A 27,232-nucleotide genomic window follows, 5' to 3' on the forward strand; every position below is an offset into this window, starting at 1 on the left:
GTGACTGAAACTGTGTGTTCATGCTGCATCAGTTAAACAAAGACAGTGTATTATTCTCATTTTTATTTGTTGTACAAAAATACATTCATCTTAAAGCAGCTTCTCACCATCTGTGATGTGCAAAGGACACAATTGTCAGGTATTCAAGTACATTTTTTCAAAGTCATGTCACACATTAGATTTCGAGGTAGGCCTTCGTATTGAAAACAGGTCTGAGGTAGTGTGCAACGTTTTCTCCGTGTGCTGTAATATCAGGGATCCAGTTGATTGTAAAATAATTTATATATTCTCCAGATTAGTGCAAAAGGCACCCTAATGCACTCTTAAAGTGATAAAGAGATTGTGCAACAATGCAAACGTAAACATTTCACCACACTGCAAATATATTTATCTGAGCCTTTCATCATGAGTTCAGCCGAGAAGACGGACGGGAGAATCTAATGGATGAGGGATAAATCGGTAATGGCTCATCTCATCTTCAGCCTCTTATCTGGGGTCGGGTCGTGGGGGCAGCAGCTTTAGCAGGGGACCCCTAACTTCCCTTTCCTGGGCCACATGAACCAGCTCTAACTGGGGGATCCTGAGGCGTTCCCAGGCCAGTGTGGAGATCTAATCTCTCCACCTAGTCCGCAAAGCCTTAAAGGCTTAAATGGCATAACAGGAGCCAGAAACTTCCTTCAATGCCAGTTTTGAAATTACACATGTGCATTAAAATGGCAACGACTGAGACTCAAACTTTCATCTCGCCAACAATAGAAACCAACCCTGGCACTATTTAAACATGAAGCTATCCAAATCTTCCAGAGTTCATCCAAGATGACGCCAGAGCATGTTTCCCCTGCTTTACAGGATCAGAGGAATAATGCTCACACTAAGGCACATGTGTCAAAGTGATCCAGTAAAGAGTCGCTGTGGCTGCAGGTTTTCATTCCAACCAAGCAAAAACACTCCTGACTCCACTCACTCAATCACCTGAATCCCCTTCACACAGTTGATTTGTTGGATCAGGTGTGTTTTTGAATGGTTGGAATGAAAACCTGCAGCCACAGCGGCTCTTTACTGGATCACTTTGACACCCCTGCACTAAGGGGAAAGAAAAATCCTCCATTTGATAACTCTCTTTTCTTCCTCGTCTCCTACATTCAAGGTTCATTAAGCAACATGCACACTGTCCACTGTGTCTCAATTGTATGCAGTTAAAACCAAAGGCTGTCTGGGAGAAGAAAAGACTGAATTTGTTAAAAACAAGAATCTGATTGTTTAAATAAAAGCACATTAGACAGAATTATATTCATCCTTCATCTCTGGTGTGATCATCAAAAGAAACGATCTGCTCCAAACGGCGTCCTGCAGTTATTGCCTTCACTATTTGGGTTTACTGTACAGTTTCAGCTATTTTGTAGTGTTGTGCATGAGAGGTGAGGTTAGTTCATGGAGTGATAGAAAAGGGCTCCCTTAAGTGAAAAGGTTGGGGACCACTGCTTTTACGTTCCAGAGATGAACCGAACACATTTGTTGTATAGTTTTACATAAGGAAACACGCGTATGCTCCCTTTGTTGAAGGGTAGGGTATGAAATGTTGTGATTCCTGAGATATTGGTGTGTTTCAGCGTGCATCGAGGAGCCCAGATCTGTCAGTGTTGGTGCAGTCTCTAGCGTTCACCACCGGCGCTGATAGATCAGTGAATGCTCCTTTAAAGTGCACCTGAATAATGGCAATATTTCTAACGACACTCGAAGGCAGCTCAACGCCACTCAACTGACAGCAGCCGCTGCTCTTCATGTGACCCAAGGCTTTTTTTTAGGAGTAGGGTATGAGGTGGTGCTGCTGGTGGTGGTGTGGGGGTTGGGTGGTCGTTTGTACTATTCGTGGGACCAAAATAGCCCCCCATCAGGTGCAACTTTACACATTGGCTCAGGTTACAGCTCAACCAAAACACAGGATCAGAAGCACACCAACAGGAACAGAAAGTGCTTTTCAGTGTTCATTTTTTCCTAGTCTAATCCAAAAATAGATATATTTATATATGTACAAAGTCCCACAGGTGTACATGTAAACAGCACCGCGGCGGACTCCCTGTCTGCCCGGGGCCACTTTGCTTTACACAGCAGCTGAGTGTTTCCCTCCATCTCTGAGCTGTGGGAACAAAGAAAACAGTCATTTCTACCATGAACACAGTTCAGTGAAAGCACCACGGCATGTGTCCTAAAAGAAACTCCAGGTCCATCTGTATCAGAGACGTGAGCTCACACCTCATCCAGCTCATTTATTTACTGTGGAAAGGAAGATTTTAAGACTTTAGGAGACAAACACACTTGTGCAGAGCAGCCGTAAAAGTAAAGTTTGCTGTGCTGTGTTATTGGAAACACAGTTGGACATAAAGGTAGTAGTTTTTTGATACCGGCCACTGATCTTATGGTCTCTATAAGTGCAGAGCTGTCCAGGCAAACTACTGTAAACACTTGTAACCCACCACACGTGTGTGTCAGGACAGACTTCATTGTTCAGTGGGTTAAAATCATGATTAGAGTTTGAACATTTACAGCACATGTTTTAACATTTGCAGGACTCAAACTCATCAAGTCTGCATAGATAAAGGGATTTCTATGGTTACCTCATCATTGATTATTACCCAGGCTGCTGAGGCTGTTAATGGGCCTCTATCAAATCCAGTTTAGCTGCTTTCTTTCTACAACACTGACATGAGATCCACTCTGCAGAAGAGGATCCAGTGTGGCTGAGTTAAGCCCCTCTGAAGGCACCACGGCTTGTTTTCATTCCGTGTTGTCATTGGCTGGAGGAACAGCTGCCACTTTGGCCAAACAACCCTGAAAACCACGCACCTGAAAATCTACTTTAATCACACTGAGGGTGCGGCATCTAAATCCACCTGTGTGGAGTGACTTTGGACCACATACCCGCCCTCCTGCTCCTGCGTAAAATCAACAATGAGCCCTTTTTCCTTACATTTCATCATGACACAACAGGTGAAGTGGCTGCTCACCAGTTTCCTCTGATTGCTGAGGCAGAAAGTGCAGATGGGCCTGAGGGAGGGCGCGCTGAGCGCCGCGGTGCCGTGCAGGAGGCTTTGGTAGCCGATGCAGGGCTGTCCGTCCCGGCAGTCCTCCCCGAGCAGCAGCACGTTCGCCAGGTGTGAGATGTAGCTGGAGGCCAGGCGCAGCGTCTCGATCTTGGAGAGCTTCCTGTCGGCGGGCTCGGTGGGAATGAGCGTGCGGAGCGCCGTGAAGGCGGTGTTCACGCTGTGCGTCCTGTCCCGTTCCCGCGCGTTGGCCGCCTGCCTCTGTTTGCTCACACCGGGGAGACACGCGTCCTCGCCGCCTCCGCTGCTGCTGCGTCTCCTCCTCCTCCTCCTCCGTCTCGGCGCACCGGCTCCGGCCTCCTCCCCTGGCTCCCTGCTGGGGCTGCAGTCGCCGGTGGACTTCCCGTCGGAGCTGTCGGTGCCGCTGTCCAGGTCGTCGGAGGTGAAGCCGTCGGGCTGCGCGGCGCGCTCGCTGCCTGTGGACTTCATCCTGGCTCTGCTGTGGTGTGACTGGGGCTGCTGAGGCCGTGCGGGCGGGCTGCGGCTGCACATCACTTTATTCTGAGGGTGAAAATAGCACCGGGGGGCCGAGCAGCTGCCGCCGATCCGGTGACCGAGGGGGTTTGCGCCGTCCGGCCCCCCGGCTGATCGACATACCATTACTAATGAATGACGGCTGCTTTCTGGGTCGGGAAGAAGACAGGTGGAGCCTAAAGGGAGGGCGGAGGGGCACCTGTTGTGGTCTGGAGGATACTGGTTTAAATTAGGCTCGACCGATATGGAGCTGCCTTCAGATTTTACATAAAAATCTTGATATTTTGGCCAATATTTAGTATTTAATACCAAACCAACAAAGCATGAAAGGGGAATACTGAAAAACACTTGAGATTTGTTCTCCACACTGAGATGAGACCGGCAGCAGCTCTTTGGGTCAGCGTGACCTGGACTGGACACACAACTGAGTATTCATTTAGCCAAAACATGAAAATGGAAACTGTTGAGCGTCCTCCTCCAGAGCTGACTGAAGTGAGACATTTTAAATGCTCAAAGATTCAAAATATCTCTGAAAAAGAATGAGTACATTTATTTAAATGTGCTGCAGTATTGAGGTAATGAGTATTTCCATTTGACTTTATACTTCTGCACTTCAGGGACATCTTTTACTTCTGAACTAAATGTTTTTGATCATTTAAATTATGACACAAACTATAATCAGCGTGTACATTAGGATCTTTATTGTGGATAATATACAACGGTTTGAGATTGAGCTCCACCTTTACCCTTTACCCTTAGCTGAAACTTTAAAGAATGCGTCAATAATCATAATCAAACTCTTGGTACTTAAAGACTATTTTAATGCTGTTGCTTCTGTACTTAAGTGAGATGAATGCAGGACTAAAAGTAAAATAAGGGCCCATTTCTCACATATTTCATCATGTTTCCCTCTCAGGCTCAGTCTGTCTAACTGTGTGTTTGTTTATTTGTGTGTGTGTGTGTTCTGCCCTTTGGCATCCAGGACGCAGGGTAACTTCGCTGCCTTGGCCTGTGGCTCTGAACTTCCACTGAGTGAAGAGCCCAGGTGGACTTGTCTGTCCCGTCCCGACTGTGTCCACCAGGATGGACACATGCACCACCTCCTCCTCCTCCTCCACCTTGCCCAGTGCCATCTTTGGGGGGGATATAAATATCTGTGAATGGACGGTGCCTTGCATGTGTGCTGCTGTTGTAAAAGCTTGGAGCATACTTCAAGGCAGGTTGTTGTGTTTTATTTTGAATCACACCAGGAACGTGAAATTCACTTAAACCTGTTGATGTTTTGAGTTGTATCTGCATTTCTGTCCAGTTTTATATTCGTGTCATTACAGTTGTTGCCACCAGAGGGCAGTTTAACTCTAGAATAATTTCTACATTTGCTTTCCTGCAAACTATTACAGATTTCCAGCCTCTAGCCTTTGTCCTATAAGTAACATATAAAACATAAGACATGTGATAACTTATGAGCTCAGAGATCAGCTTCCTGCAGGAGTAAGTTTGCAACAGGAGGTCAGTTTAACAGCTATAGCCGATATGTCTTCCTTAAATCTGGACATATTTTCCGAGCATCCAAACCCTGACTTTAAATGATGCTCAAAGAGTCACACAGGGGTTAGAGTGATGGCAACAAATATCAACAGATGGCCGAGCTCGTTGCTCCTGCTGTGGTTTTAACGAACCATCCGGCTCCATTCTCGTCAGCTGTAAAAAGTCAGCCGGGCTCTTTAGTGCTCAGCCGTGCAACGCAGGAGTCAAGGAGAGACTGGCAGAGAGGAATCCTAATTGGTCTGGAGCTAATGCGGCCTTCTTAATCTTTTAATCCTCATTTCCTCTGTGCCCCTGCAGCCCCAAGCCGCTGGCCATGAACTTGTCTGGCCCCTGTAGCAAAGTCAAATGCTTCTCTGGTGCTGCCCACGCCACATCAGGAACATGTGTAAACTAAAAGCATCAATACTTGGGACATAACAACACAGAATACAGATGTTGTAAAACATTGTGTGATCTTTGTTTCAATCCTTTCAGGTTACACATTCTCTGGTGGCCACGTTGAGGTCTTCAGCTCTATGAACAGCTGTTAACGAGGGATTATGGGTACAAGGAGATGGAGGCAGTTCTTCAAACCCCAGGTGAGGAACCACAATATATTTGATACCAAACCAAAACATAAAAGTGGATCCAACAAACAAGCTGCTTCGAATCCAATCAGACTCAGAATTAAACATTACATTGTCAAAAGACATCATATGGTGCAAAAAGAGACCAATACCTTTGAAGGATCTTTATTTGTTTTCTTACAAAACAAGCAATAAACAATGCTTTAATAAGAAATAACACATTACACAGTGATTAAGATATATACAACAAGAAATATGTGACAACATAAAACAACCAAATAAATAAATACTCATACAGAGGTTTGGGTTTGTAGTGTGGAACCTGAACTGATTTTCACGCTGAAAAGGATCCGCCTGAGCAGTGAACGAAAAAGCAGCTTGTTGTAAATTCCCAATCATGAGGTTCGTGTTTCAGGTACGGAGAGTGTGGTCCAATGTTAGGAAGAGGAAATGAGAGAAACACACCTACTTCTAAACACTGTGAAAGATGAGGGCAGGTTTGTGGATATGTGCAAACATCACAACGCCGACCTTTTCTAAATGGAGGAGGTTGTGTCCGCCACCGATGGAAAAATCCCATTTTGCACGGCATGTAAGAGGGAATATTAGTGGAACATTAATTTTATATTTTATATATTTTTTTATATTTTGTGCATGAAAATAAAGTCAGTGTCTCATTATCCCAAAGACTGAAAGTGAGGCTAAACTGTTAGCCTAGATCTGTGAAAACCATCCGCTCCAAAGCTGCTTCATTTGCACGCTGGCAGTAACCATGTCATCACAATCATCCACTTTTCATCCATGCACCCAAGAAATCAGGCTACTCAGGTTATTTGTCCCATAGAGCTCAAATCTACCCGGCAACACCTGCAGCTGGAGATATGAGGCAGAGTTGCAGGACAAACAAATACATGATCGTTTATCTAGAAATACCTGCTTTAAAACTCATAATGTCCTGTTTTTATGTGTGTTTTTTGCACGCTATCAAACGAACCTACATTTCCCCCTGCTTTGAGTTGGTTTTGCTAAGATGGGCTCTGTACTGGGTGCACGATGATGAAATGTTACTTTGCTTTGTTTCCTTTTGGAGCGACACTTTGGGTTTCCTTTTGGAGATGCTCTGTGCCGATGGCTCCGTTTCACCAGAGGGTTTGATCGGCGCTGATTGACCCCGCACAGTTTGGTGTTTATTGGTTGTGAGTGGGTCTCCACGTCAGGCTATAGGGAGCTGAAAAAGCAAGAAGATTTTACGAGTAATGTCAAATTGGACAGACTCCTGGAAAAGTTCCTGACTTCCCTTATGAATTTGTCGGATTCGCCTGGTTGGAATAACTTTCTCAAGTGTTTCCATAATATCTAGGAAGCCTACATACTATATAAATGTTTACATACATCATTTTTGTTCTCTGTAACACACAAAAACGGCTGCGACTGCCTGGTGCGAAAGCATGTTAAACAGCTGGTGTTCTCAATCCTGAATATGGGCGCACTTAAAGATAAAAAGGTAACCAATACGCAATACATTTGGCTCTGATCAGTGCAGCATTCACAGACTGTGCACATTTCTTTTGTTCACTCCACTTCAGTACATCTGTCACTGAGATGGGATGCAGCTTCACATGTGTGAGCCTAGTTGAAAAATGGAGCAGGGAAAATCACTGACACTTTTGTGCATTCCCTCCTAAAGTTGCTGTCAAACTGCTCTGAAGCAAGGCGCAGAATAGCATTAAGTCCCAACTCAAGCCCGGGAAGGAGGAACAGTCCAGGTTGCATTTGTTTTTTACTTTAAGTGTTTGAAGTGCTGAGCTCCGTGTGTATTTCTTCTTACCCTTCTGGAGCAAAGAGAACCTGAGTATCCGCTCCGGCAGGCGCAGACGTTGGGTCGGACACATCGACTGCTGTAAAGACACCTCTGCTCACAGTGAGCTGAGGAGGAACACAGAAACACTTCAGAAGATACACTAACTCCAGGAGTGTGCGCCCATGTGAATCAGCCAAACTCAGCGTAACACATTTCTCCCTGGCTGTCTTTTAAAAAAATCCTTTATTGTAATACTTTCATTGTTCATACTCACGGATCTGACACAGCATGCCTTTCCATCCCGGGGCGCAGTGACAGGTGTTGGCTCCCACACACTCCCCTCCATTCAGACACTTCTGCAGACAGCTGGCTGAGAGGCGACACAAGACTTACACATTAGAGCTGCACTTAGTCAAGTCACAAACATGAGGTCCAAGACTGAAGACTCTGAAGATCTGACGTGACTAGAGAGAAAAAAAACACCGCTCACATATGTTTTACAGTGTCATTAACGGCCTGAATTCAGGGCTGAGATACATCTCAAAGGGACAGTTCACCGCAAAATCAAAAATACATATTTTCCTTCTTACCTGCAGGTGCTTTTTATCAATGCTCCATTGGTGTGAGTTGCCCAGTGTGTATAGATTTCCCCCTGTTGTGAGCTGTTTCATGTCAGAACTATTTCCTGTTGTAAATGTAAAGAGTCTGTATCTGTGCAGATCTGATTCTTGTATCACGCCACTTACGTTTCTCACATCTCTTCCCTCGCCAACCCGATGGACAATCGCAAACATCTGGACCCACACACCTGCCGCCATTCATACACATGGGCTCGCACACACCTGCAGAAAGAGAGAATATATGAACAAAAGTGAAGGAGAATAAAGAGATGTTAGGTAAAGAAAGCGAAGGGTGAGAAAGAAGAAGGACGTTGTGGTGCCAAAGTAAGAAAAGGATGAAGAGAGGAATGAAGTATGAGGATTAAACAGTCACGAGTGAAGGAAATATATTGGACAAACAAGTGACAATGAGGAGAGAGACCAACTTTTCTCGCATCGCCTCCCGGTGTATCCTTGCAGACAGGAGCAGACGTTGTTCCTTATACACAGACCGCCGTTCTTACAGGGAGGACTGCAGAAAGCTGGATGAGGACGAATAAGTGCAGGTAACAGAAATATTCAAATTCACAGCATAACTCAATGAATGCTTGAAACATTGACACACACATATTGATTGATTGTTGGCTGTGTACCATTCTGACACTGTGTGCCGTAGAAACCATGAGGACACTCGCAGATGTTCGGCCGAACACACAAACCTCCGTTGAGACACACGGGAGAGCAGAGAGCTGGCGAGAGAGACGAGAGCATCAGCATCGAGAGGTCAGTTCACATACATACACACCGACACACACTGACACACACTCACGAGTCTCGCAGGACGGTCCAGTCCAGCCGGTCAGACACACACACTCGTCTGGCGTCACACACCTGCCTCCGTTGTGACAGTGACGGCTACACACCACTACGATCAACAGCAAAAAAAAAAAAGCAATCACAGTTATGATTGTTATAAAGACAAAATATAAACAATCAAATAAATCAATGACTTGATGAATAAATGACTTAATATACCATTAAATGTAAGTATTAATTAATTGATTAAAATGTGATATTGGAGTTTACTTTTGTGTTTATTTACTCTTTAAATTTTAATTATTTTTAGTGTATTTATTAACATATACATTATAAATAATTTCATATGAATTATTATGAATTTTGCTTTTTTCCCCCTATTTATTTCCCCCAAAATGATTTATTATATACATGTACGATAATAAATTAATGAATAACTAACTAAATGAATGAAGACTTTAGTAAAGGGTTAAGAAAATGAAGTGAATATGGAAAGTAACTGAACTCACTGGTCTCACACCGAGGTCCAACAAACCCGTAAGGACATGAACAAGTCTGCAGTCCCACACAGGTGCCTCCGTTTTCACATGGTGATCTGCACAGAGCTGCAGAGATGCATGTCACTCAGTTATATCATTTATACTTTTTATTGTATTCATTTGTAATAATATGGGGAGGATGCATAGTGCAGTTAAGACGTCTGTGACGGGATTAAGTCTGAAAAGGAGTCAAACTTTACCTTCCTGACAGGTTTCTCCATGAAACCCTCGGGGACACTGACACACACCCGGAGCAATGCACACACCCCCGTTCAGACAGTCGGGCTCACAGATTGCTAAGAAAATATGGATCAACAAAAAATAACAATGGCAAACAGCAAATAAATACATAATGAGAATTAATAGCTAAGATAATGTATATACTGTATTTACCTTTCTGACAGTCGAAGCCGGTGTAGCCTGGTTTGCAGCGGCATGTGTTGGGGGCGGCACACTCCATGTTCCTACCGCATGTGTGCCTGCAGACAGCTGGAAAAAGAGACCGGTGAGATGCTCAACCTGTGTAAATGCTCTGCACCTTAGAGTAGAGGCTTAGTGTGGAGCCTTACCTCGACAGGATCGTCCATCCCCAGTGTATCCTACAGGACACCTCCCACAGCGGAAACTCTCATCTAAGGCTGGTTCACAAGGGACACCGGGAAAACACGGTCGGTCGGCACAGGTCGTCGCATGTTTGACAGCTGTCGTTCCACTCCAAACCCCTGGCTGGATGGAGGTAGCTCTTTGGGGGCTGTACCCCCTCCTGCCCGGCGTTGTGTAGATCAGTGCAGGGACCACTGGCGGCATCTCTGGGCCTTCAGACACACTTTCAACCTCATCTCCATCTGCAGAGAACTCTGACTCTGACAGTGAGTAGGACAGAGCGGTAAGGGCCGCTGTAAGTGGGATGACAGGTCTTGGAGGGGTCAAGGTTTTGGTCCGGGTGGATGTCAGGTGGTTGAGCTTGGGCTGGGTTATCTGTTTGGACTGTGTTGCTTTGCCAGACTGAGTGGATAGGTGAGGAGCGGGTGGTGTTTCCTTCAAAGGTGCTGAACCAGTCGATGCTCCTTCAAACTGCTGGGAAATGATCATAGAATGAAGGTGATTGGACAACCTACACGTCAAGACGACACAAAGTACAAAACTCACCTTGGAGGCCATTACATGGGGAACCATAAAATCCCTCGAGGTAGTTCTGGCGTATGTCCTGGCATCCGATCTGAGGTTGGCACTGTGGCGAGTGATGTGAGTGTTGCCAGTGAACTGCAGGGCGCCTATTGTCGTTCTGGGAACATCTCTTGAAGCAACAGTGACCGCCTCTCTCCTCCCTGTCCCACCTCCCCTCCCTGAAGCTGGAACCTGGTGTGGTGGTGCATTATCTCGGTTAGCTCTGGTGACAGACCAGGACAGGTGTTTGATGCTGTGCCTGGTGGGCAGGTTGGGCAGGTGGAGCTGTGGGACTTTGCTGCTGCTTCCATGTGGAGATCGGATGGCCTTGCCTGCTGTCTGCTGCTGAGGAAGGTGATTGGATGCTGAGGAAAGACAGGAGGTGACATCAGTCATTGTCCAGTCATAGCTTTGCAACCATGACTAGCCTATCACAATTTCTCCACAAGCTATAGGGCTGTAGTGAGAACAACGCTAAAGTGTGGAAGGTGGTGTCCCTGTTGTGCTTTCTAAAAAGATTCAAGTCTAACAGCAGATCAACAGTTGCCAGCTTAACTGCATTGTGTAATAAGTGATTCATGTGTTGTTTGAGGCCGTCACAAACACAATCGGCAGTAAAGAGATTGAAGTTGGAATAAAAGCGTCTCATGTCGTCGTGTAGTTAGGACCCCTGCCCCCCGACCCAAAAAGCAAAGGTGGTTATTACATCCAGGCACTCTCCAAACACTTTGGTTTGATTTATCTGATGCAATAAGCGTTATCTGGGGAACCAGAACAGAGATAAAGATCTATAAAGTATCAATGTTTGGACACTTTTCACATAACTGATCTTTTCATCCATCGTGTACGTTGATATTCATGCATGCTTTCATTTTGTATCCATGTTTTCCTTTATGTCGCAGCTAGGTGGCAGAGCTACAGTTCAGTTCAGATAAAAATCCCTTACCTGCCTTGGCGTTCTTCATGCACACCCGCCCGTTGCCGTAAAGGCCGGGCGGGCAACGGCCGCAGACGTAGCCAACATGTGGCGGCCTGCGGTTGATGCACTGAACCCCGGGAAAGCAGGGCCTGCTGGCACATGTAGGCGACACATTGACAGCCGACGACTGACCAGGACCTGAGACACAAACAGATATCAGTGCAGCCAAGCGGAGTAGGGCTTGCTAAGCATCCAATATCAAGTTGTTCCTTATTCACATATCTTAAAAATTACATTAAGTGGGTTCAGTTTAAATACATTTGGAGAAACATCGGTCTTACCTGAAGCTGGTCCGCCACTTCCCAAAGGTTGGACTACAGTGGAGGTCTTGGCAATAGTGTTGCTGATTTTGGGCTGATCAGGCTTGAATTGGTCTGGTGTATTCCCTGTGATGTTCTTAAGAGTGTCTTTTTTAGTCGGGGATGGGTTGCGTTTAGTTTCTTGGCTCTTTCTGGAAGCTTCAGTCGTCGTTTGGGACAGGATTGGTGTAACTGCTGCTGTTTCTGCCTTACTGAGTGCTGGGTTTAGGCTCGTTCCCGGGATCCGTTTCCAAGTGCTGGTCTTATTTTGTGATCGGTTTGGGTCGATCCTTGGCGTCATCTTCCCTGCCTCGGCCCTCGTCTGCGGGGAGCTTCCACTTGAGGTCTTCTGGAAAGTGTCTGTCTTTATTTTTGGTGGCTGCAGCAGAACATCTGGTGTCTTGTAGGCAGTCATATGAGAAGCAGATGTGGGAGAGATGGGGACTGGCCTGACAACTGCTGTATGAAGAAAAACGCATATTTTGGATCGCTATCATCTGATGTTCTGGACTGACTTCCTCTTCTTGGGAATGAGTTTGTGTAAAGTTCTCAATGAGACACAACAGCCTATCAACACATTTACAAGCCACAAGCAGGAAACACTCAGCAGGCTGCAGAGATGTCAGCAAGTCAAACAAACCTGACTCTTACTTGACTGCTGTGCTACCGCAAAAAAAGTTAAAGTAGACAAAGAAAAATACATCTAGGACAGTGAAGATTTAGGAACTTCCCAGTTTGACCCTGCGCCCTTGACAAAGAGGTGCATCTTTTGCACTGAACGAGACAAGTAGGTCAAATAGATCGAACTGCTGGAGGAGGTCAGAGGACTGATAGTAAGTGGTAAAACAAAGGACATGCAGAAATCCAAGGATGTGTCCTCATGAGTCCTATTACAAAGTTGCAACAGTAATCTATACTGCGTACTTTCCTGTGAGCCAAATGTTCCTTTAGTGACGAGAATGTCTTGAAACACTCCAGTTAGATTTTTGAGGTTCTTTGTTTGCGGATAACAATGCAATTGCAAGAAAGCCGCATATCACTTGTCATCTAGATTGCCCTGATGTGAGCGCAAACACTGGAGATTATTTACAACTGCTATTCAGCCCAGGTTTGTTTTAAAGCCATGTATTAACTTTAAATACACAAGTCCTGCATTTATCTGGCAAGCACCTCCAAAACAAATTCCACCGTCACCTTGTGGAACTTTTGTGCACCTTTGCAACGACAGCAAAATACAAACTATGCTCAAAATATCACCACAACTAACGACAAACCTGGCCACCTCAAAAAGCATGGGGATGTATTCACTTGTCAGGAGTTAGCCTTTGCAGAAAGTAACAAAACAACCACTGTAGCCCAAATCACTATGTGTGCCTGCAAGACCAATGACTGACAAATACAAATAAAGCCACAAACAAGCTACAAATTAGCCCTGATGTAGAAGAGTTTTTAAGTTATGCACCCTTACAGCATTCATTCCTAGCTGCTGGGAGGTGTTCTCTGTGATGCAGCTGCAGGGAAACATCAGGAGCTTTATATAGATCAGTCATACAACTTAGTATCCCAACTATCAGTGATGTGTTTACTGTGTGAATGCAAAAATGCATGTCCACAAACATGGTTAAGCGATTAAGATTCGCTGGAAGGAGTTTTTCTCCCACGGCAGCAGTATTTTCAGAGCATTAACTCCAGTTAGCAGTTGCTGCAATTCAAAGTGAGCACACAGAGGAAGGCAGTGGTATCAGCTGCCATCAGCCATCTGGTTTCCATTCAACGCAAGTAATGTATCCCTGCCGAATGTCCCTTAGAGACAAACACATTCACCTTCACGTTCGGGGCAGTTAGCTGATGCTCTTGTCCAAAGTGATATCATGCATGCAGATAATTAAATACAAGAGTTAATTTTTTTATGATGCGAGACCTTAAAACTCTACAGAATGACTGCACCATTTCAAACAACAGCAGTATCTGATAAACCCATGTTATGCCTGTTAATGAGATCCAGGTTTGGGGGTAGGATCATGTATAGTTGGTCTTGTATGTGTGCACTGCAAGAAGCAATCATGTAGAGTAGTATTTATCACTTGAAAATGGTTTTGCATCAGAAACTGAATGAAATATCTCACTTACTTTAATGAAAACAATTTTAATAATGAATATAAAGTGGAATTAATTGTTTTATTGGCATGTGTTCATTGTTTTATCATCCCTTAAACCTGTTCTCAGTGTATTCACATGATGTAGTGATTAAACTATGTATTTTCTCTGACCATCTGGCAAACCTGTACCTGAATATCTCTTAAAGTATGTAAAAAGTACTCAGTGCCTTGCTCAAGGGCACTTTAACCCTATATAACACCCTGTATAACATACTATAAACATATGTACTATGTGCTCATGCTTACCTGTACATATTGTCCCATTTCCCAGCATGCCTTTGGGGCATGGGCCGCAGTCATAGGAGCCAAAGTTGTTGAAGCACTGGACTCCTGGGAAACACGGCTTCCTTTCACACTCATTGACATCTTCCAGGCACATCGCACCTGAAAAAGAAAACGCACACATGAAATATAGTTTCTGTGATCACCTGATGCATTTGAAGGACTTTCATTAACTACTTGCCTCTCATCCCCGCAGGACACTCGCATCTGTACCCGCTTGCTGTGTTAACGCACTTGCCGAATGTGCACGGGGCTGACAGACATTCATCCACATCTTCATCACAGAGGTCGCCCTGCTTGCCCTCAGGACATACACACAGGTACCTCCCACTGCCAGCAGGGAAATTAACGTCCGTCACACAAGTGCCTCCATTCTGACATCCACATGGCACCACGTCAATCTGTGTTACAGAAGGAAAAGAGACTTATTGACTTAGTACTATGAGTGTTGATGTTAGATTAATGGTGATCTCTCCTTCTCCAAGTCTACCTGCACAGTGAATGTGCTCTGAGCATTGCACTCGTCTGACAGCATGAAGCGAAAGGAGCGCCTTAATTGACGTTCCTTCTCCTCCTCAGGAAGCGATGGGACCCTCCAGATAAGGAGGCCAGCGGGGGAGAGCAAGGCCCCCTTCGGCCCTTCCTCCAGCTGGAAGAGGAGAGCCGAGCCCTCGGGGTCTGACGCTGCAAACTGGAAGACAAAGTGCTCTCCGGCAAATGTCCGCAGGTTACTTTGAGGCTGGTGGAAGGTCGGCAGCTCGTTGACTGAAGAGAGAAATAGACTTAAGTGAGCTGAGTATCCAAATACCACATGCTTTGTGGGCATTTGCAACTAACAGAATCTACTACGTCCTGTCCTGAAATAAACTCTTTGAGCTTGGTTCCCTCCAGGCTCTTCCTGGAAGAATCATTGGAAACACACATGTCCCTGTTTGGAGGGGTTTCCAGATCCTGTAGCGTCCACTCACTGAGATCACGCCATGGGAAGAAAGTGATGAGAATTCCAGGAAACACTTGCTCAGCATGATGGTCGTATGATAAGAAACTGATGAACGAGATTACTGAATTTTGTTAAGTTGGTCATTCAGTGCAGTACAAAATTACAGCTTCACTATTACATTGACCTGTGGGTTGTTGAGTGTAAGTAAGTATAAATGTCAGCCTATGTTGCGGTGGTAATCAACCATGTAATTCACCCCCCTCCCTTCTGTCTCAGCGTGGTTAAGCGACAGGTCAGGGCATGCTGGGAAACTTAAACCTCCCCTCCTTTGATCTGCTCATGGGGACAAACAGGACCACAGTTGGACAGCTAATAACAGCCTACCTTGAGTGCCACCGTACTAACGCAGTAAGATAAATACCGTTTTCCCCCTTATTCATCATTAGTGGGCTAACAAGCTGAGTTGAAAGCACCTCTTGGAGGAACACGGTTGTCTTAAATATCACTGAAGCAATATTCATCCTCATTGAAACTAAGGGCCCTAGCGGCATATTGTCATCACACGTCTATGGTCATAAGGTGTGGATATGACTGAAATACATAATATGTGAAGTGGATACTTTGAAGGAATTAAATATAAGGTATTAGTAAGTGTAGTGGGGTATAAGTGTATTTTGTGGTGAAACATTGATACTTCATTTGTGTGAAATGTCGTAATTAGCAGGAATTCTTTGCTTTTATGATTTTTTTAGGTCAAAGTGACCTTGACCTTTGACCTCCAGTCTAATCCGTTCATCCTTGAGTCCAGGTGGAAAACGCTTGTTGTCTTTTTGTGGGATGAGATACACAATAAGTTGTATGTACCTTGATTCACAGACCAGGTGAACTTGGAGGTGCCTGGGTCACAGAGGAGGCAGGGGCTGCTGGGACTTGAGACTCCTTCTGCGAAACACATCCCGTCGATGTTACACGTCCTCTCCTGGCAACCGGAGACAACGTTTAAAAAAAAGGTTTGGCTGTTTGTCCATGTTTACAACGTTGTGAAAGCAGCTTCCAGACATTACAACATTATAAAACATATTTTTCCAGCTATCGCCACACATCTGCTCTATCTTTACTTCAGTTCATTTGATTTAGTTCAGCTGTATTGGCGAGCAAAACTCTTGGTGTCTATCTGCATTGGCATGTGTTCACTCCAGTTATTTGTAAGTTTACATGTTGTTCTGTCTCCCTTAAATAGCAGTTCCAGTAACAACTGGGCCCCCTCTGTACCTTGTTGTTAAAAAGCCAGCTGCTGCATGTTTGGAGGGTGGGAAAACACACACACGCTGTCTCTGGTTAAGTCATTTAACCAGCTATCACTCTGCAGCCCTAACAGCATATAAAGCGCTTCACCACACCTCTCCACTAAACTCCCAAATCTGTTTTCTCTACACAAATAGACAAACACTACAGAGTCCAAGTTTCCTTAACTTAGTGTTCTCCCGGGAAAATCAGTGAGGAGATTTTTTGTATGTGAGTTACCTTTAACTTACAGAGTCCTGATCGCGATGCCTCGCAGACCTGGCAAACGCCGTCGTAGATCGTCAGCACCTTGGCCTGGCTGTACTGGGAGCCATCATTGGTTACCTGCGACGGAAAAAGGGAGGGAGATTCAAAACAAGCTTCTGACAAATAAGCCAGCAACCAACAAAGAAAAGAAATGATATTACCTTAATTTCCCAGCGTGCGTAGGGTTTGTCGTCCATCATGAAGTCTTCTGTATTGACAGCTGTGTTGCTCAGAGATGGTACGACGCAGTCTAAAGCCTTGGAGCTGAGGAAAGTGGCTTTTGTTCTCTGTTTTTCCCCTGGAACCCAAACTCCATTCATGTACTGTGGAGGCAGATCAACGCAATTCAGGGGAACTATTCAAAAAGAAAGAATGCTTTCATCTTGTAGGCTCTTAGACCAACCTATGACCTCCCCTTTCCTCACCTTCAGTCTGTTGGCATGGCAGCTGAGGTCAGGAGAGTCGATGAAGCCGAGGCCGAAGACACGAATGTTTCGACAGTTGAAGGCTCGGATGTCACACAGTCCACCGTTCTCCAAATCTGTTAACTCTACTGGCTGGCCTATCAGAGGAGAGATTATCGTCTGGTCATTAGCACATTACAAGCCAAACAAAAGAGATAATATAAGTTTTTCCGGCTTATATGGGAAATAGAAATTCTTTTTTATCTGTGAAAAGTATGGTGCGTTTTCTTTTCTCCCAACAAATGCTCAATGCAGAGCTTTTCTAGTCTGATTTAAACTGAAAAAATCCAAGTGATCTGCTGAACTTATTAAGGATTCTTGATACTCACTGATGGCCAGACTGCAGTCGTAGAAGCTGTGGCTCGGATAGCACTGGCAGCCCCACTCAGTACACTCTCCATTTCCGTTGCAGTAGTTGGGACAGCGCAGCACTGTCGCAACCTCCCTGGATGTTCCTGGTGGACCAGCCACCTCCATGGCTCTCTGGGTTCGGTTTTCCAACAACCTCCTCTCGCACTCATTCTCCAGGTACGGCAGCAGTGCCTCCTCCCAGCCCAGGTCGTCTTTGAGCTGCAGGTCCAGAATGCAGAGATCCACTGCCTCGTCCAGGCGCCGTCCCAGCAGCCCCCGGCACACTGCACCAACGGTGGAGTTGGCCAAAGCTATCTGGCACACCTCCAGAGCTTTGGCTGAGGTCAGGCCACTTGGTGTGGGCCACTGAGGTTGTACCTCCGGTCGAGGTTCCGACAAATGATCCTCAGGAAAGAAGTACGCAAAGTTCTCCAGATCGGCCTGGCTGAGGCTCTGAGCAGCAAAGACAGGCTGGAATTCAAACGAGGCATGTCTCCTTGGCCTGTTAATGGAAAGCAGAAGATCATCCCTGAACTCACCGTCCAGGTCAAGGTCACCATCACTCTTCTGATTGTCCTCGGTGTGAAACCAAAGCTGCCTCCTCTCCAGGGGATGACTGTTAAAGGCAGACATATCCAGGATGCTGTCCTCTCTCTCTGGACTCTTGATGTATTCTGCTGTTGTGTCCATGGAGGGGAACACAGATGTGTAATCCACGTTAGCGTATGCTATGCAGTCAGAGTGAGCTGAAGGATTGTAGTTTCTCAACCCTGTCCCAGCATGATGAGAGGGGCTGTATCCCTTCTGGCACTGACAGAAGGGCCTCCTGTCCTGCTGTGTCGTCCCAGAAGGTGTCCTGTCAAATAAACTCTCACCAGGAGCTATCCTAGCACACACACACAAGAAAATAAAACCACAGACACAAATCAACAACCATTTCAGCCAAACAAGTCCTAACAAAACTCACTAAAGTTTAAACTAAACACGTTTATTTTTATTTGTCACAAACTGACCTCCAGTCCTCTATGAACTGATGCAGATTATCGGGACCATAGGAACTGTGGAGGTCGTTGTTGCCATTTCGGTCAAAGGTGCCACAGAGTCCTTGCGTGTTGTTATAGTCAACGCTGGGCGCCCGTACGGACAGACTCATCCCCCAATCACCAACATCAGCCCTAACAAAGGCCCCGGAGGGAAAGATCAACTACGAGAGGAGAGTCACATCCAGCAGCTCATTAACATAATCTCCTCATGCAGCAAAAGGAAACATTTAGAAACTGAAAGAGCTGCGCATTCCTGATCAAATCTATATGATGGATGTAATTACAGTCAAAATCCCTCATGCAATTGGTTGGTTCAAGCATGAAAGTAAGTAAGAAAATAGCATGGAGTAGTTTCTGCACTATGTGAAAGTGTCTGGATACCTACGGTGACCTTCTTCCCCTGGTGGGACTCCAGCACCCTGACACGACTGCCCTCCCTGTCACTTAGGTTCTTCAGGGTGAGCTGTGGCCTGGTTTCCTGTGGCTGCCCATTGCACATGTCAAATATTGCAATGTTGTTCCCTTCTCGCGCCGCAACACCGCAATTGCAGGCGACAGCATAGTGTCGGCTGCCACAGTCCCACTGGCGAGAGTGGACCTCAAACTCCCTGATGAGGCTCCGGTAAAGGACAAAGGTGCCAGTCTGGTGGTTTTCATAACGCCTGCACATAGCAAATTCACAGAAGGACATGTAGATTTAAATAAAAATACCATTTGATGCCCACTGAGACCCATTAAGAAGTAAATTACCTGCCGTCCAAGGTAATGAAATGTGGGTCAGTCAGAGAGTAGCAGATAGAAGTAGGAAGATCCCGGACCAGGACCTGGGGCAGAGTTCAGGAGAACAAAGATGAGGTGGGCTCCACCCTCTGACCCTGGCTTTTGATGTTTTCACCAAACACAGATGGGAAACCTCCTCTGCTACAGGCCCCTCAGAGACACAATGTCTGGAGGGCTGACATCATGTCTTGCATAACGTAATAGCTTGTGAGGACACAGCTAATGACGACGTAAAGCAGTACTCTTTAAACATGATGATCAGATTTATATGTGTTTGATTTCAACTCACTTTCAGAGACATTGGGGAGTAGCTTCTCCAGAGTCGCGGTGCGCTGGGTCCGGGTAAACAACTGATCAGACTTGGTCGATTCCCATCTCGTGTGAAATCAGTGACAGCCGTGACAAAAAAGGTCGCCCGGCCGCAGCTGCCTCCGCTGCAGGCGTTAGGCCGTAACTCCACCTGGCAGGCGGATAGCGCCACATTCGGGGCCTCATGTCCGAGACCGTCTGTGGATGTCAACACAGGATTGAGTTGGTGTTAACAGACGGCACACAGCTGCCTACAGAACTGTAATAATGTCTTCCTGAACTGGCTTTGATGTGATGATGTACATGGCAAGTCCAATCAACATAAAGGGAACCCAAGACAAGCTCATGAAAAGAGTTTATTACATGAAATAGCTGTCCTTTTGTTCACCCACTGGACTCTGATCTAATCCAAGATACTGATAGATGATTGCAATTCCTTTTAAAAGATCACTTTCAGCTCCTCTGAATTGTGTTTTAGTCAAAACATGTAAAATAATATTGTCCAATTGAGGGAATATTAAGGTTAAACAAGCTCATCCCACTTCATCCCGCTGGCAAAACTAGGACTTTGTCGCCAAACAACTTACCACTAGAGACCATCACACTAGCCACAATGCCAAATGACTCACAAAAACGATACCAGTGTCGCTATCACAGTAAACTTGCAGTATACTGTCTCCTCTTTTTTTACAGGTCTAACCTGGGTCATGGACACTCAGAGCCAGAGGGACTCCACACTGGTGGCCGTGGTTGGGGCCGTAGCAGGGGATGGGTACTGTGCTATGCACTGTCACCTCATGTTCTTTGCTGTTCTCTGCTATGTGGAGCAAGTCTGTGGAAAACTGAAGAGAAAGAGGGAACAAAGAGCTGTTGGTGAGTTTAAATGGGCATGCTTGAGCTCTACTTTGCTGTACTCCTTATTTTGGTGCAGATTGGAGTAAAAACATAAGAATGTTTACCTTCAGTCCAGCATAGAAACCCTCACTTTCCTTTGGAGGAGATCTGCTGTTGCTTGAGTTGGCTCTGAAAGTCGACACACTGCAGGAGAACTGCAAGGAAAACATGACTTTAATCTTCTCTTTATCAATAAAATAGCACATGCATAAAATAAGTTAAAGATAAAAGGTATAATAGAGTTTTAATCCTTCTATCTGGGTTTGGTTCCCCTATGATATGATTTTCACACATTGAAATATCAGTATGAATTTCCCATTTAGCTCTGATCCACGGCTTAATAACGTTTAACTCATTCTAATGGTTAGAATAAATCAAGATGACCTTTGACACAACTCAGCAGCTACATCAACATGTGTGCAACAAAGGCCCCATGAGCAAGCCCAGCCTCCTGCAACATGGTTCAGATACAACTAACACAAGCCTGGTGTCCAAATATGGATGATGAGCACAACGGTCCACAGCTGCACAAGGGCAAAGAGTCAGAGTGACATCACGTCACTTCCAGATAGCATCACGTTGAAAATTTGATAACTTAATATTTCCTGGCAAGAGAAAGAAACTCCATTATTGAGCAACTAAAAGTCTCCAACGACTGAGAACATGTCTCAAACTCTTCCCCGTATCCCTGCTCACCAGACTTAGTTTCATAGGTGATAATTCAGCCTGGAAAGCAGAAACATCTTCTGCTTATTATTCAGCTGTGCAAGACCCTTGTGTATGAATTTTTCTGCAGCTGAGTGCAAGATGCAGTTACCCTCCTAGCTCCTTGATCCTGGAAAAATGGTCTTGATGCATGAAGATGAGCTCAAAGAGCGTAGACAATAAAATTCTTTGTATCACCTCACGTCTTTTGTTAAAGGAATACAGCTGATGGCCATCTGACCACCAACATGCACGCACACTTGACAGCTGAGGAGGAATAACTAAAGTCTCTGTTTAAACATTGTGGAAATGGCCAAATTAACACCACCTCACTGTACTGTGCAATTGTTGAGTTGTTGAGAAAACCGTGTAAAGAATTAGTTGTATTGTAAGTGTGCATCTGTCTACGTGAAAATAACTTCCCCAGAATTCACTGTGAAGATTACACTCGAGAGATTTAAATGGAAAGCATGTGGGGCACGGCTTTCCCAACCTGCAACTGATTTAACTTCCCCACCCTCCTCTTGCCTTCTCTTAACGGGATATGACACACATTGCCTCTCTGCCTTTGCTTTGTAAGGCTGAACCCAGGCAAAGAAAGGTCAGCATGATCCATGGCTTATGTTGCCCACTCGAGGGGTCACACCCTCCACATGTGCTCCCCGATACTTTTCACACGGTCTGGCAGGAATTACCGTTTCTCCAAGCCTGAAGTGAACGCCATCCATCTCTGCCAGAGAGAACGGCTTCAGTGTGGTTTCCTGCCTGATCTCAGCCTTCATGCTGTGGCCGATGTGTCTGGCCCAAACCACCTGGAAGCCCAGTGGCTGGGTCCACGGCGGCGGGATGAAGGAGCACCTCAGGTGGACACTGTGGCCGATGAGCTCCGGGGTGATCACCGGCCGGGACGGCAGGGACGGTATGGCAGCTGAAAACACATACAGCCGTGATCTGGAACTTCCCTGATCACTATCTTAGTTTTGCATGAATGAATAATTAAAGTGTCTCACCTTTGCATCGGCCGTTGACTTCTACCTCACCTGGTGGGCAGAGTCTGGGTCCCAAATCTGGAGTAACTGAAATGTGAGATTACTCTTAATGAGATTTCTTAAATATAGTATAGTATATAAAGTATCAGCCTCAAAAATCCAGTCTAAAACTTTTAAACCATTGGCACTTTTAGAGGATATGTGCAGCCTTTGACCTTTACTAAAAGCACAAAGCCCTTTTTACAGCGCTGTTTACTGTTGGGGCATTCAGCATGTTCACCTTTAGCGCAGTATCCCATACACCCCTGCGTGGGCTGCAGGTGGTAAAGCAAGAACTCGCCACAGTTCCGCACCATGATGGGGATGCGGAAGAGGCAGCAGTCCTTGGTGCTGCCGTGGAAGAACTGCCAGGTGGCGCAGGCAGAGAGCTGGCGGATCTCGCCGGGCCGTGGCAGGGATGTGTCCTTCAGTGACAACCACACCGGAGCCTGAGTACCGCAGCGGTTCATCTGCGGGGGGGAGGGGCGTCAACAGAAACAGTCATTACCTGCAGTGAGGTGGTTATTATACTCTCCACTTGGGCTGAAGATGCTTATTAAACCAACATGCTGAATGCCAGATGTTTGCGCAGGCAGAAGATGTTTGATGTCATTTTTTGTCAGAGATTTTGTTCTCTGATACGTAGTGCAATGATGGCAACATGGTCTTTTTTTTTGGCTAAGCTCACCTGCTCATCTTGGTGTCTTACCTCAACGCAGGTGGTCGGCATCTCCGCCGGCTTGTTGTTGATCCTGAATCTGTACCAGCCCAGGGACAGTGAGTGGTCGCAGATTAGGTCCTGGATGGCTGTGTTCTGGATCTCTGTGGAGTCAAATTCAACGCTGCGATAGGGGTTGCGCAAAGTCCGATGACCTCCCGGGTAACACTCTGGAGCTGAGTTGAGAAGGATGGTGGAAATCACACACGAATTAGAAAGTGTTATGTGTGTGTTTAGGTTGGTGAAAAATCAGGTTTTAAAACCTAAAATCTCCCTCTCCCTTTGTGTTTTTGAGTCAGTTTAATTTAGAGGAAATGAAAATGAAAGACTCTCAGGCCGAGATCAGATGAGTCATATCTTTATTTTGTGGTTGTTTGACAAAACAATCTTAAAAGTTCCACTTAATATGATTTTTCCCTCACCTTCAAAACCCCAATTTGAAAACAAAAGCAACTGATTTACTGCATGCTGAGTTCCAGGGTTGTTTTGCACAAATAAAAGTTAGTTATTTCTGGTTGGAACAACACAACTTATCCTCTTAGAGCTTCAACAGAGCAAGGAGAAGCACATTTGTATTCATTTAAAGGCTTGGATAAAGGATTCAGTTGAGCTTGTTTTACCTATCTGACATAAGTGAATGATTAGTTTAAGAACTTCATTGTCAAAGGCAATGGCAAGAAATGGTAGCAGGTAATATTTGACAAAATCACGTGTGTGAATTGCTCTTTAAGCTGTCGTTTGGCATTGAGGAGGTTAGCAGGAGGGATCATTTCACCCCCAGAGGTTATCTAAATTGCTATGAACAACAGACATTCCCAAGCCAATGGCGCATGACTGGCCTCTGAACACCGCCTGCAGCTGCAGGCTGAAACAACTGAGGGAATTATTTGAGCAGAACATGTAGTTTTCCACACTAGCACACTCTCAAAAGCCCTACATCTGTCAAGTGAAATGGGTCAAAGACGTCAACAAACCTAAACAAAGAGAACAGGCTGTTCTTTCCCCTGTTTGAGTTTGATTGTTTGATTGTGGCAGCGAGTAAAGTTACATCACAAAAACAACCATTCAGGGTATTTAGGATGTCTTGAGACTATCAAAATCTTGAATGGACAGGTCCACGTTACTGCCGGTGATCCTAAGCCTAAACAAGGCCTTACAAGCTTCTCGTCATGTTGACAGCCCCTTGAAAGCAAATGCTCATGTTTACATCGCTGCCTGTCTGCGTGTGTACACCTCGTCTGGAAGCTCCACTGACAAGATTTAAGGTCACAGGTTGTCCAAACAACCAGGTTTTCAGGCCGGAGGACAATCAGCGAGCCTTAGGCTGCCGGCTAAACTGTTCCAATTGGCAGCTTAATGAGTTTACAGAGCCGTGGGGGAGTGGGGGGTTGAGCTAATGAAGCGGCCCCCAGGGGGAGGAGATCCCACTGGGAGGGAGGCCCTCAGCAGCCCAGATGTGCAGGGACTCTGCAGGGGATTTTCCAGTTTCTCAGGAAAGAAGATTAATTTGGGAGAGCGCGGTGTTAACACAACTGAGGCTAAGGGTCCTTTTCCCAGAGGGCCTGCCACTCACCGTGGAAACCAAAACTACAGTCAGACCAGCACAGACGGGGTCATTGAGATCTGATTAAATGAAGAGACTCACTAATTATTTAACTTTCCTGATAAACGCTCTCAAATGAAAGGACAGATAACAGAACCAGGATCAATGAAGTTAAAGGGCTTCACATACAGTGAAGGTCAACCATGCCATGAAATTCAGTGGTTTTTGTTTAAACACTCCTGTTCCAGCGAACAAATTGTGTCTCCTGTAGCTGCAGAAGTTGCGGTAGACTTTGTTTTGGCACATAAATGCCTGGTCGTCTTGTTATCCCAAAGCTCTGTGAGGACCCACAGCGTTTGATTTTACAATAGCCCGCCTTAAAGTTTACGACTGTGTGCTTTGATGTGTTGTCGGACGCCCTAGAGACAAGACAAATACATGAGCAAGATGGAAGACAGCAGCTTCAACCTATGATCCATTAGAGTTTCTGCTCATATCAGAAAGAAGAGAAGACACTGAAAGAGGCGGTGTGAAGCAGCTTACTGGATTAAATTTAGGGTTTTGTGTTGGGAAATGAGTCATCACAACTCAGTGTTGTAGTCTTGTTTCAATTACAGCTGCATGTTGATGCTCTCTGACTGTTCACTTTTATTTCTCTTCGTGTTGTTTTTCTTTTCTTCTGTGGTTCCAGTCTGGTGGATAAATATTTCAAACACCCAGGACTTGATCATTAGCTAACCATCTCCAAAAGCTCCCCTGGTAATAAGCTCAAAACTACAGTCGTATAATAACTTCTACCTTTATTAAGGAAGTTTAACTCAACAAGGAGGATTTTTTGGTGTGTTTTTTCCTCTTGTCTATGATCTCTTTGTCTCTGAAGGTCCAGCTAACCTCTGGACCTGCTGAGTGACAGGAATGCAGCCTCTCACTTCTGCAAAATCTGCTGCTTTTTACAAGTAAGATGTTCTCTTCTAATGCCTTCTGTTGAAAAAAAAAGGATTATAAGGTGTATATATGAGGTTGCATTAGACATCTGTCTATTTTATGTCGCTGATCATGACGATGAAAAGTAGTTTTGTGGGTAAATGAATTAGCTTTATGGCAGTCTGTAGTGGAAATCAGAGGGGAAACAAAACGATTTAGGATTGTCCCATTAAAGGTTTTCCTTGCACCTACCATGTTGCGCGAACGCTCCTAATTGCACGAGCCACAGCAATGCCACGCGTAAATATCCAGGGAACAGCGGGCGCACCGATCCAAATGCGCAGTAGTCCATGGCTGAGACTCCGGTATTCAGAAATGTAGCAGGCTGGCTTCAGTCGTCGGTTCCCATTGAGAGTTTGGAGAAACGGTGCAAAAGTGGCGCACGCTGCACTTATCCCTCCGCTCCCGATTGATAAAGAGAGAAAAGAGGCTCACATTTGCGCGCTACTCGCTGGAGTCTGCGGCATTTCTGCGCGCACGGAGCAAGATGACCGAAAAGCGAGGAGGAAGGGAGGAGGCGCACTAATCCACCGAGGAGTCTGCTCCTATAGGTGGGACCTCTGTGACCCCGACACAAACGTATTCATGTAAATCAAAAAATGATCCGTCCCCATAAACAAAGCCGCCCCTCCTCTGTCTGCAGCGCGGTTTATAAACACATCTGAGAACATCCAAGGACTGTTTAGACTCGCCGGAGACACAGATCCGTGCGTAAAAGTGACCCAAATGAAAGTTAGAACGTCAGATGTAAACAATCAGAGACACATGGTCTGCTGCCACATGTTGACATATCCAACAATCCAAACACATCATCTGAAGCCAAATGTCTGACTCATAGAGACATATTACCTGCATTTTTCTGTCTTGTCATTACAATCACCGAATGGACAAACAAACATTAATATGGTCTAAAACTGTGCAGTGCATATAGCCGCAGTATTGTGCAGCAGTTTGTACTCACTCAGTATATTGATTGTGTATTCTCACAGCATGTCAGCAGCTGTAGAGGAAGCGAGCATCCTCATGGCTTTAATTTAGAGAACCATGAGGGTAAAATAATGCACATTAAGATGAATCACTAACAGTGCAGCTCATGTGTGAAACGCTGTATTCAAGACATGAAAAAGGTTTTGCAGAATTATTAAATAAACTCAAAATCAGGAGTTAATTTCTAAAACACTGAAGCAAAAAAAAAGATAATGCAACCAATACATACACAGCAGAAACAATATACCCACATGAAAACAGTGCATAGGCCTTTACCCTCACCCATTCTTCAAACAATAACTCAACTAAACAATAGGGTACTTTATACTTAATTAACTCCCCAAAAAATGAACTCAATTTTCAAATAATACACAGAAAATGACACGTCTGGCATTTCTAAAACGTAGGAAAACTCCCCTCAACAGCACCCACAGTTCACTATCTCTCAATGTGACTGATGATTTCACTGCAGGGGGAAGTGAGAGCCTGCAGAGCTGAAGCAGAGAAGGTCGATGTCCCTGGCCCAGAGTAAACATCAGGTGCTGGGGGCTACAGAGACATAAAGACATACCTTTCCACTACCTGACCTGAGACCCGAGAGGAGC

General features: G+C 45.3%; 2 protein-coding genes across 2 annotated transcripts; both read right to left on the reverse strand.

The window, feature by feature from the left end:
- Nucleotides 1-102: 102 nt before the first annotated feature.
- Nucleotides 103-4,026, reverse strand: LOC310964884 (uncharacterized protein). Its single transcript, XM_083938185.1, has 2 exons — nucleotides 3,006-4,026; nucleotides 103-2,137 (listed from the first exon to the last, which is right to left on the reverse strand). Exons 1-2 carry the CDS (start codon nucleotides 3,699-3,701, stop codon nucleotides 2,102-2,104), a joined length of 732 nt encoding a protein of 243 aa, XP_083794311.1. The 5' UTR covers nucleotides 3,702-4,026; the 3' UTR covers nucleotides 103-2,101.
- A 3,420-nt stretch (nucleotides 4,027-7,446) lies between these two features.
- On the reverse strand, nucleotides 7,447-25,967 carry LOC310964843 (von Willebrand factor D and EGF domain-containing protein). Its single transcript, XM_083938137.1, has 32 exons — nucleotides 25,833-25,967; nucleotides 23,105-23,289; nucleotides 22,637-22,865; nucleotides 22,378-22,434; nucleotides 22,063-22,295; nucleotides 20,728-20,817; nucleotides 20,469-20,610; nucleotides 19,749-19,966; nucleotides 19,430-19,503; nucleotides 19,065-19,341; nucleotides 18,650-18,840; nucleotides 17,615-18,522; nucleotides 17,247-17,383; nucleotides 16,983-17,144; nucleotides 16,795-16,899; nucleotides 16,135-16,249; nucleotides 14,821-15,095; nucleotides 14,512-14,731; nucleotides 14,295-14,432; nucleotides 11,872-12,348; nucleotides 11,558-11,728; nucleotides 10,594-10,976; nucleotides 10,014-10,521; nucleotides 9,838-9,933; nucleotides 9,645-9,740; nucleotides 9,415-9,510; nucleotides 8,919-9,014; nucleotides 8,743-8,838; nucleotides 8,536-8,631; nucleotides 8,237-8,332; nucleotides 7,765-7,860; nucleotides 7,447-7,615 (listed from the first exon to the last, which is right to left on the reverse strand). The coding sequence occupies exons 1-32, from the start codon at nucleotides 25,930-25,932 to the stop codon at nucleotides 7,470-7,472; spliced, it is 6,309 nt and encodes a 2,102-aa protein (XP_083794263.1). The 5' UTR covers nucleotides 25,933-25,967; the 3' UTR covers nucleotides 7,447-7,469.
- Between the last annotated feature and the right edge of the window lie 1,265 nt (nucleotides 25,968-27,232).

The sequence above is a fragment of the Echiichthys vipera genome (genome assembly GCF_963691815.1).
Source record: "Echiichthys vipera genome assembly, chromosome: 23".
Taxonomy (NCBI): domain Eukaryota; kingdom Metazoa; phylum Chordata; class Actinopteri; order Perciformes; family Trachinidae; genus Echiichthys; species Echiichthys vipera.